Genomic DNA, 12,280 nt, shown 5'->3' with positions numbered 1-12,280 from the left:
GAAAAAGGCTTTTGCTTTATAAGGGTGATACAGTGATCTTAGTTCTTAAATTATGCAGTAGGGCCAATTGATGATGTTACCAACAGAAAATTCTAAAAGGGAAGCATTCAGGGATGTAATCAAAGAAGACTACTAGACTTTTCATACTCCATGAAGAAATACTGTTCAAACCTAAATGGATGTCAGATTAATTAATGAGACGTGGCAGAGAAGAAAAGTGCATGTGATGCATATAAATTATCAGGTGATACAGAAGTCTATGGTAGATATAAATTAGTCTGTAATCAAGTCACAAGCTCATAATCTTCCTTATAATAACCTTCTCATAATCTGCCTTAGCTCTGACAAGCTAAGGCAGATTATGAGAAGTCTTGTAAAGAATGCCAAGAAAAGCAGCAAAGATTACTCTGCTTATGTTAACACTAGAAAGGATTGAATTACATTGGACCATTTGATGTCAATGTGTTAACTGTTGATGACCCTGCTCAGGCTTAATGACAAATTGAATAGATATTTTGCATCTTTCACATGAGAAATTCTTTAGAGGAGGGATGTCAGAAGCTTATCAGACTCCAATGGGGTGCTAAATGACTGTGATAACTGAAAGAAAAGTGGAAGAGAAATTGTCAAAGCTGAACATAAAAAAGGCACCTGGGATGGATGGGATCTATTCAATCATATTAAGTGAGGCAGCAAAGGAGGTGAGAAAACCCTTAGCCATCATTATGAGAGCATCCTTGGATTCATGGGAGATCCACACGGACTGGAGATGTGAAAATTTTTCCCTAATGCATAAAGGGGGTTCAAAAGGTGACATGAGTAATTACAGACCTATCAGCTTAACATCTGTTCCAGGGAAAATAATGGAGTCACTCATGAAAGAAGTAATGAAGGACCATCTGGACAGGAATGCAATTATATTGCAGTCACATCATGGATTTGTTAAGGGAAAGTCTTGTCTGACAAATTTGATTGGATACTATGATGTGATCACAAAGGAACTGGATGAAAAAATAATTTTGATATCATGGATTTCAGGAAGGTTTCTGATACTGTTTCATATAAAAGACTGCTGTATAAACTGGAGCAATGTGGCATTAAGGGCAGTGCCGTAGTTGTAAAATTAACAGAAGGTATACTCTGTGAACGTTATGAAAAGCAGAGCATTTATATGGCATATACCCACATATATTTATATATATACAGTGAAAATTCTCCTAACGGACACCTCTCTCTAACGGACATCTCTCTACAACGGATATTTTCAAATTCCCCAACTCTCCTCTATTGGTTTTAACGTGTTTTCAGCTTCTGTCTAGCAGACATTCTCTGTAACGGACATGGACAGGCAATCTGCACTGTTTCGTTTAGATTAGCACTTAATTTGATCTCCCCATAACGGACAGCGGGCGAGCTCACGGCCCTTTTTCTAGGAACTTTTCTTCCACGTATTGCCTCAATCGTGTGTTTATTTTCTATTTCCGATTCTCTAAATTTTATCAAGGTTTACATTGCGGTTCTAAACCCTTTTTCAAGAATTTTAAGGCACGTGTAAAACTTCTGATGAATTCGGTGTGTGCAGGGGGGGGGGCAATTTGGTCGGCCTTTTGTCTTTTGAGTTTGAGTTTTCAGTTTTGTTCAGTGTCGTGTGAAGTGCACAATGTCTTCTCGTAAACATTTAACTTTAAAAGGTAAAGTCGAACTCATTAATGCGTATGATCAGCAAAAAAATAGTGTTCGCAATCTCGCTGCAAAATTCAAAATCGAGAAGACGCAGGTAAGCGACATCCTAAAGGGAAAAAAATGAACTGCTTAAACAATTTTGGCAACACGGAAATGATCAGGTTCAAAAATCATTCTCAAAAACTGTTGGACTTCAAATTGACAATGTTACGTATGAGTGGTTTTGTCGCGCAGTGCTAAAAAATTCCCATTAATGGGCCTATTATTAGGGAAAAGGCTTTGGAGGTTGCGAAATCTATGGGAGTAAATGAGTTCAAAGCTTCTGTGGGATGGCTAGACAAGTTCAAAACTCGGCATAAAATTTCTTGGAAAACCGTAAGTGGTGAAGGTGGATCTGTTGATACTGGGGTTGTAACAGAGTGGACCGTCAAATTGGAAGATTTATGTCGTGATTTTGAAGCTAAGGATATTTACAACTGTGACGAAACAGGGTTGTTTTTTAAAGCTCTTCCTGAAAAAACAATGAGTCTAAAAAACGAAAAGTGCCAGGGTGGAAAAATTTCTAAGGAACGCTTGACTGTACTATTGTGTACAAATATGCTGGGAGACTTTGAACAACCTCTTGTTATAGGAAAACCACAAAATCCTCGTTGTTTCAAGGGCATAAAGTTGAATCTTTTGAATGTTGACTGGAAGTCTAATAAAAAAGCGTGGATGACACGAGATATCATGAGCGAATGGATAAGTCACTTTAACCAAAACATGATTCGTCAAAACAGAAAAATTATTGTTTTCATGGATAATGCTGCATCTCACCTGCACATTGAATTGTTCAACATTCAAATCATTTTTCTGCCACCAAACACAACTGCAGAGTGTCAGCCCTTGGATAAAGGGATATAAAAAATTTTAAACTTCACTACAGAAAACGTGTTTTAAGACATCTCATTGCAAACATGAACGATGTAACATGTGCGAGTGACCTTGCAAAGAAAATCAGCATCCTAGATGCGATTCAATGGATTTCCTCTTCAGTAAACGCAATTAGAAAACAAACTGTCATGAACTGTTTTGTAAAGTCTGGCTTCTCAAACACAAAAATTGAAGTTGTGAACAGCAATGTGGAGCAACAAGAAGAAGAATAACTTCAATATCTATTGATAATGTACGATACTTCAGCTACAAATGACCCTGGCTACAAAGATATAGACTCAAACCTCACTACAGAAGATGGTGATCTAGATATCAACAACATTATCATCGATATTGTTCAAGAAGTTCCTCATGAGGATGAAGAAATGGAAGGAGGTCATTCTGTCGAAGAACATATTAACGACGAACCACCGATGAAAATAGAAGAAGCACTCATACAAATCAATCGTTTAAAAATGTTTTTCGCCGCTGAAGAAGATACTGAAGGACTTTCGATGGTTTCTTCACTCCAAACAATGTTGAAAACAAACTTATCAGCCGGAAGAAGGTGCAGAAGAAAATAAGTGATTACTGTATGTATTTTTCTTAAGATAAAGTCATAATATGCATAGCACAATTGTATATATATTATTTACAAAAATATTGTGCAAAATCTGTATATAATTTAATTTTACATTAAATGTTTGACGATTTTTCTTTATCTCTTATGTAATTGTATATTATTTACAAAAATATTGTTCAAAATTTGTATATATTTTAATTTAATTTTACATTAAACGTTAACGATTTTTCTTTCTTTTTTTTTCTCCCTCAGACTTCTTGTTAGTGGACACCTCTCTAACGGACAAATTCTCGTTCCCGTGGCTGTCCGTTAAAGGGAAGTTTCAATGTATATATTTGAATAATGACATAGTTAGAAAAATTACGAAAACAAATATAAATATATGCCAGATACTACTGGCATATGTTTTGATTTTAATTTTAAACTTAACATCGGTTATATATATAAATATACATATAAGCATGTAAGGATGGATAAGTCTGACAAAGTTTGCACAGATGGAGGTGAGAATTACACAAAGTGTAATTCTCACCTCCATCATTCCACTATCCCTGCACTCGAAGGGCAAGAATGGAAAAAAGAAGTAATGTAGATTTGAAAAAGTCAAAAGAATGTTAATATCCTAAAAGTAACAATGAATTAAGAAAATTATGAGCTGAATTGCAAAGCTAATTTGGAGGTGAAGGAACTGTAAAGTAAAAAACATTAATACCAAATAATTAAAACAACGTAAAAAAAAAATAATAATAAAGTAAAATAAAAAGGTGGTAGAGTAGTCATCAGATATGGGTAGGCAAATTTAGTTATAAGTAAATAAGTCGAATACAGGGATGACAAAAATGCAAAATCTGATGTCAGCAGAAGTAAATATTGATACATGGTCAAGTAATTCATCAGGGGGACTATATCTGACCATGTATCAGGAACTGTGTTTCTATACTTGTCCACAACAGTATAGAAACACAGTTCCTGATACATTAATCAATTAACCAATACAACTGGTACAATAATCGTTATAAATATATTGACTGCGCAATGCAAGGTACTGCATGTGCAGTACCTTGCATTTATCAAACAGTATATTTATAATGATTGCCATTTGTCAGCCCATCTGTCTAATTTTTCTAGATTTTTTTGCAGTAGTATACCTTGATTACTGTCATTAACAACCCTGCCAACCTTTTATTCGTCTGCAAACTTAAACATTAAACCTGCTATACCTTCAACAACATCATTAAAAAATATACAAAACAACAGAGGGCCCAGCACTGAATCCTGGGAGACTTCACCAATAGCAATAGTCCATGAAGAACAGTGTCCAGCGATAACCACTCTGTTTTCACCCACTCAACGATCCCTTTACCATAGTAGTACCCTGCACTTAATGCTACACTGCTTCAAACTTACTTCTATAACCAGTGACTGCATTATTTTCCCTGGAAGTTAAGATAGCAGGTCTGTAATCACTCATGTCACTTGGGAGACAATTGCATATCCCCAGTCCACAGGGTTCTCCCCTGAATCCAAAAATTCTCTCATGACTTACCTTAATATAAATGGATAGTCCTATCCACACCAGGTGCTTTTTTTTTATATTGGGCTTCAACAATTTCTGTTGCACGTTCCTCTGTTATCACAAAATTATTTAGCTCTCTTTTAGAGTTTGATAACCTTCAGGCATTCTATTCTGTAAATAATTCCTTTTTTGCAAAGGTAGATGTAAAATTCCAATTCACTCTGTCAGATTAACTGTTAATGACCCCCATGTATGTTCAATCAACAGTTAAAAAATTGTTGAAAGGTTAGAACAACAGTTTAATATTTTTAATATGACAATATAAAAGTTATATTTGTATTATATTGTAAATAAAAAAAACAAAAAAAAAAAAAAAAACAGGTTGTGATGGGTTATACAGGTACCAGACCATTTATCCGGCAAGCTTGGGACCGGAGGCAACCTGGATTTCTGGATTTTCCGGACCAAGGCTTAATATATACTTAAAATATAAAATAAACAATGAAAAGTAAAAAAATAAATTGTATTTTACATATACAAATTAATACACTTCTAAAGCAGGGTCTGTTTAATCAATATTAATCCACTTATCATCATCTGAAGACAATTCAACATCTGGGGTGACAGGTACAGGAAGAGAAGAAACACAGATATTTGAAGTTGAAGGTTGAGGCTCAGGCTGAACTTCACTTGAAAGTTTCTGGTTGATCTTTGGAAATTTGTCCTGTTATTATTTGTTGTTTTTTTTTTTTTTTTTTAAGGAGCATTAGCAACTAAGGCCATATTGCTCTGGGGATATGCGGTGGTCATTCCCTGACCTTTCTGCATCCTCCGTATTTGGTGGTCACGGGCTCGAACCCTGGTCTAATCAAGAAGCGTGTGCTATGCACTGCTGCTCCTGCCCACCTGGCTACGGAGGTGCCAAAATTTGTCCTGCAGATTCTGTTGTTTCATATACTTGGCTTTTCAAAACCTTTTGTATTTTATACATCCACATTATATGCTGCTCACTGATAAAGCTCTTTTGCTCCATTTCCCAAATCAGTTCCTCAGTCAGGCTGAGGCACCTATCTATAGACACTTTCTCTTCTTTCAGTGCACTGTCATCACCATCACTCATCTGATTTGTTCTTATCAGCATTCATTACCATATCTACAATTTCACTATCAGCGAGTTGGAGCACAACTGGAGCATCACCATCAATGTTTATATACTCTTGTATAGCCCCTTCATCAAGCGACTTGGCTACTTCACATGACAAACCTTTTGCATATTCCAATAAATTATTCACTATTTCTTCCTCACCAGACATACGAAAATCACAAAAATCAGTTTCATCATCAAGAAATAAGTTAGATGGCCATAGTTTATGCCAGCCGTTTATCAAAGTATCCTTGGGTACATTGTAGCAGGACTTTTCTGCACTCCAAAGTGCATCTTTAACATTAAATGCTTTGTGAAATTATTTTATACCTGTACCTTTGTTGCAAGTGTCTAGCATTTTATGCAGAAATACATCCCTGTACCTGCATTTGAACGCACGAAGAATGCCTTGGTCTATTCTTCTGAATTAGCAAAGTACAATTGGGATGCAAGTAAACAGCACATACATTGTCCTTGACTAGAACTTCAGCAGAAGGGTGTGCAGAACAGTTATCAAGCACTAAAATAATTTTGCAGTCATCAGGTAGTCCCATAGATTTACAATGAGCCCTGGTGTCAGGCACAAAGTTCTTTAGAAACCAATCGGTGAAAATCTGTGTTGTAATCCAAGCTTGCTTATTTGCCTTATAAATCACAGGAAACACCCGGACTCCCTTAAATGCCTTAGGATTCTGATTTTTACTAACAGTGAGTAATTTGCACTTGTGGGAGCCGGCTGCATTGGAATATGCAAGAATCTTAAGTCGTTCCCTGGAATCCTTATACCCTGCTGGTGCTGACTTATCTGGTGTTACATACGATTTCCTTGGTGTTTAACGCCAGAATAAAGAAGTTTCATCTACACCTGTTCAGCCGACAGTCCCTCATCAGAAACCAACTTGGCAAATTCATCTAAATAAGCCTCTGCAGCATTGTGATCTGCAGAAGCCTTTCTTCCACAAACCTTCAGCTTGCAAATGCCGTGCCTTTGTTAAAATCTGTTGAACCACCCAGATGAATTGTTAAAATCTGTTGAACCACCCAGATTCACATGGAGTTGTCAAATTTAATTCCTCGTGAAAAAGTTTACCTTGGGCCATTATAATGAAACAATAAAGTGGAAACTTTTCACTCTGATGCTGCCTAATCCATTCAAGCAACACTATGTCCAGGTCTACACTCTTCGACTGGTGTAAAGTTTTTCGCTTGTCCATTAATTTAGGCACATCACTGTCACCATAGAATTTAACTATCTGTTCCTTCTGTTTCTTGATATCATAGATAGTAGATGTACCAACACCATACTCCTAACTCAAATGCCGCACTGAAGCACCTTTATCAAGCCTCATAAATAACTCTACTTCCTTCAATATACTGAGCGCAAAATGTTTCCTTTTAGACATGGTATTAAATGAAAATTACAATTGGAACAAATAAATGTAGAGGAGCAAGTGCACACAGCATTATTATTATTGTCTAAGGTGGCACCTAGACTTCCATCTATCTCCACCTGATAAAGTTGACTTTGTGCAGAGCCTCTGCAAAATAGACCTGTATGGAAGGTCTCTTTGCCATCAGGGAGAAGCTGTCACCTGCACAGCCGCTCCCCGGTGGCGAAGAGACCCTAATGGCCACCCATATTCACTTGGTGCTGGGCCTGGTCTTCTATTTTAAGTGTCTCATGCACAAAAATCCCGCACCCACCGGAAGTAGTGCTATACCGGAGGGTGCCAGCAATCCCGCTCTCAGGCTGCCCACACCTGAGAGCCAGCAAAAAAAATAATAAATAAATAAATAAAATAACAAATAAATAAATAAATAAAATATACATAAATAAAATATATACATATATATAAACAAACTAAAAAAAAAAAACAAAACAAAATACAAATAATCAAAATGTATATAACCAAATCTTAATTAGTAATCATTAGATTATTCCAATGTCTTCTCCGTTGAAAAAGAGTTACACAGAACTCTTGCAGTGCTTGAAATTTATCATGATTAGCAATAAGATCACTTTCACAGCCTCTAATTAAATTACCAATCTCCACTTTTAGCCTTTCTCTAAGTTGAACATACAAACTACAATCATATAATAAATGACTCCAAGTCTCAGGTTGACCGCAAGTGCATAAAGGAGAGCTGACTAGACCAAAGTAATGTACACTTGGTCATCGACTTACGACCGCCCGCACTTACGACCACAAAAAATTCGATTTTGTAAATTTCATTTGTATTAATTTTTACATTAATTTTAGATTGTATTTTTGTGTTTACAGTACATTATGTACAGTATTATTTTTCAAATTATGACAATACTGTATATGTAATTATAGATCGTAGTTTTGTATTTTTTATAAACAGTATGAATAATAAACCAATTAAAATGTACAGAGCGTTTGAATTTAACCTCCTAGAGAGAGATAGCCTAGGCGTAGAAACGAAGTAAAAGATAAAAGCATTACTGTATTTAAAATGAAAAATAAAAGATGATAAAAATAAATTATAAAGATAATAAAAAGATTAGAAAGGTTAAAAAATACTGTTAATAAATTTATGACCGACATACGACCAGATCGACTTACGACCTGTCAGTCAGAACAGAAGTCGGTCGTAAGTCGACGACCAACTGTAGTTTAAAATTTAATGAGCCATGGCCAGTTAAAATAAACGATGTTACCATAGAAGGAAAAAATCATTTGTTGTTACTACCATAAGTAAATTTAACTGTTAGAATAAACAATCTAGTCACCTCCCCAGTTACATTAAGATCCCATCTCTGTTGCCACATACCAATCAACTGTGCTAGAACATTTTTCTTAGCTTTAGCTATCTCTATAGTGACATCAGATGTAATATTCATGAAAGAAACCACTATGCCTTTTTTTAAATAATAACAAAGGGCCCGATACACAATGTACAAGTCTAGAGGCAAATGCCTGGCCAAAACCTGCATAGCATTCGTTGAGACTGTTCTGCACAAATTAGAAATAACATAAAGCATTGAGCGCTGAATCAATAACAATTTCTGTTTAAATTTAATGTTAGTAACTCTGAAGTACCATGCTGATGCTCCGTACGTAACTATGGGTAAGAAGACTGCCTTGTAGTATAAATTTAAAACTTTCCTTTTCAACCTCCAATCTGACCTAGTTAATCGAATTATTGCTGCACTAAATTTTTTAATTTTTTCGTGTAAGTAATTTAAATGTGGGAAAAATGATAATCTATCATCAATTCTTATACCTAGATATTTCACCTCAGATACTAGGGGAATCTGCCTCCCCTTAATTAAAGCTTTTGGCGGTCGCGCATAATTTAGTTTCCCCTTAAGAAGCATCATAACAGTTTTAGTTGTAGATATCAATAGTTTATGCAGATCAGCCTACGACACTAGACTTTCTAATACCTGGGCCACTCTTATTTCAAGCACAGCCCTGGATTTACCAGTAACACATAAAACCAAATCATCTGCATAAGCAATCTTATGCAGATTTTCAATTGATTGTTCTAGCCATAAATTAAGTACTAAGTTCCAAAAAAGTGGGCCCAATACAGACCCCTGAGGACACCTTCTCGAAAGATTCCTATTAAACTGTAGATGCTTAGCTTTCAGTATAATTTTCCTACAATACAAATAACTCTGTATCGTCCTATACAATAAATCTGGACATTGCATACCCCCTTAATGCAGACAGAATACTCTCATGCCACACCATGTCAAAAGCTCCAGTAAAATCTATAAAGATGGCTAACACATACTTATCCTCTGCTTGGTTTGTGAAATTCATGAGATCATTAATGGCATCCTCCGTAGAATGCCCTCTCTTGAAACCATACTGATAAGGCAGGGTCAAACCATTTTTATCCATGACTTGGTTCAATCTTAAAAATAACAATCTTTCAAAAACTTTGCCAAGATTGGCCAATAACGAAATTGGTCTATACCCTCTTGGGTCATTTGGTTTTTTACCCGGCTTAACTAACAGCTTGGTCAACCCAACTTTCCAGATCCCAGGAAAGGTACCTTGAAAGTAAGCATTTATTATATAAGTTTAACAAGATGTTAGGATAAAGCTCAATCACTTTAAGAACATCGATATTCTCTACTAAATCGATTCCCGGAGCTTTGGAAATGTTAATTTTCTTAGAAACGGCTCTCAATTCCTCTAAAGTAAATAAGCTAATATCAACAGACCCAAGGTATGTTACATTAGAGTTCTTGATGCCTTCTTGCTCTGTTGTCTCCCCCCCTTCTTCCTCAAGTGCACACAGTAGCTGTCATACTAAAACTGACGTGCGATTGATTGCTACGATTTGTTAATTTTCTTAGAAACGGCTCTCAATTCCTCTAAAGTAAATAAGCTAATATCAACAGACCCAAGGTATGTTACATTAGAGTCCTTGATGCCTTCTTGCTCTGTTGTCTCCCCCCCTTCTTCCTCAAGTGCACACAGTAGCTGTCATACTAAAACTGACGTGCGATTGATTGCTACGATTTACGGTTGCTATATTCCGCACCTGCACGTTGTCAAAAAAAGCCCGCCAGATTCGAAACTTAGCCAGTTTCAAAAATAGCCGGATTTCTGGAAGCCGTATAAATGGTCCGGTACCTGTATATGATAACAGAGTGTATTAATACATTACATTTGCTGTGTAAGAAAACCCTCCAGTGGTGCAAACAACCTGGACTAAAACACAGCATACGCCATGTCTTAAGTGTTTAATGAACAAAACTCACTCATATCAGCCCAATATATAAAAAATATACAAAAAAACTATTGCGTCCTTTCATGTTGACTTGTTTCGGGTGTGGATTACTTTCTTGCAACACTGACAATCCCATTACTAATATCAAACATATAGGAGGATACTTGTCATTTCGGTATAAGATAACGTGTTTAGGCAGCAACTACTTGTTTTGTAACAAGTTATGACGGTGTTCGTCTTTTTTCTTTTTTAATGTATTTAATCTGAAAACAGCATGGATAAGATAATTTAAATAGGATAAAATCCATGCAAACCATAAGAGTATATTCACACAAAATCATCCATATAAAATTATGCAGCCACACATTTCATACCAAAAACTCAAATATTAACTTTAGCTATTCTGCACTATCTTCTATCATACGAATATGTGAAAATCAGTATATTTTAGAAACAATTTACTTACAGCCATGTTTAAAAACACCTATTATACACCCAATACTAAAACAAGTTAATTCACTGATGACAATATCTTTTTGCATTGAGCGCCACCTAACAGAATAAGTTTCAGTGTAGGGATCCTTGAATTTTTTTTTTTTTTTTTTTTTTTTTTTTACACCTTCATCTTCCCTTGTTGCCTATGTATTCTTGAAATTATGTTTATTCCTGACACAACGAATGATGTTCGTTTTTGTGCGTGTGTGTTTGTGTTTTTTTTAACACTGTACTGTATATTTTTAGACTGTTACACTGTACGGCAGCGTTTCCCAAACTGCTTTCTGCGGAACACTAATATTCCGTGAGATGTTATTATTATTATTATTATTATTATTACCTATATGGCGCAAGGAAGCCTGAGGCTTATGCTGCACCAGCCAAAAAAAAAAAAAAAAATTTCGAGTTACCCTGAGAGAGAAAGAGAAGTAGAAAGGAATCACCAAGAAAGAGAAGAATGATGATATCCAGCTCAGGACCTTGGGTGTGCCAAGCCCATAGTCACCAGATATAAGCCCCTGGGGTTAAAAAACACACTGTGCCTGCCAGGACACGAACCTGGGACACTCCTCGTGTCAGGCGAATGTGATAACCACTGTTCCGTGAAAAATCGTGATTAATAATTTAAAAAATAAAATAAATAAATTTTGTATATTTGTAGCGTACACCACTTTTGTGCCATTTTCATAGAGAAGTAACCCCGGGGGCTCACATCTGGTGAGTATGGGCTTGGCACACCCAGGGTCCTGAGCTGGATATCATTATTCTTCTCTTTCTTGGTGATTCCCTTCTACTTTTGTCTCTCTCTCTCTCTCTCTCTCTCTCTCTATCTCTCTTAGGGTAATTTGGGAAATTTTTTTTTTTTTGGCTGGTGCAGCATAAGCCTCAGGCTTCCTTGCACCATATAGCTAATAATAATAATAATAATAATAATAAAGTACAGCATGCGTAGAGGCAATGACATCTACGAGAAAGTAGCAAGGTAGTGGTCTAATATGACATTCGTATGCGATTTAGCCTGGAGGACATGGGTATGAAGGGAGGGGAAATCGAACCGATATCATAACCCATCTCCTTGTATAATTTTTTTTTTGATAATCATCAGTATTTTGAAATATTATTATTAAAGTAAATAACCATGGATTTGAGGTTGAAAAAAGGAACTTTAAAACGAGAAGCAAGTACTTCTAGTATTGCAAATGTGATCGATCAAAAGGAATGTCAGTAATGAACA

At 36.0% G+C, this 12,280-nt stretch overlaps 1 protein-coding gene across 1 annotated transcript in view; it reads right to left on the bottom strand.

Annotated features, from left to right (window-relative positions):
- The window catches only part of robl (dynein light chain roadblock), a 33,556-nt gene extending 22,461 nt beyond the window's left edge, over positions 1-11,095 (bottom strand). Inside the window, exon 1 of the mRNA XM_090383752.1 lies at positions 11,018-11,095. Coding sequence (XP_090239878.1) covers positions 11,018-11,023 — 6 coding nt within the window. The 5' untranslated portion in view covers positions 11,024-11,095. The remainder of the gene's footprint in view (positions 1-11,017) is intronic.
- Between the last annotated feature and the right edge of the window lie 1,185 nt (positions 11,096-12,280).

Source organism: Mastigoproctus giganteus, chromosome 10 (genome assembly GCF_048544385.1).
Source record: "Mastigoproctus giganteus isolate SK-2022 chromosome 10, ASM4854438v1, whole genome shotgun sequence".
Lineage (NCBI taxonomy): Eukaryota > Metazoa > Arthropoda > Arachnida > Uropygi > Thelyphonidae > Mastigoproctus > Mastigoproctus giganteus.
This window is presented reverse-complemented; position numbering and strand designations above follow the sequence as displayed.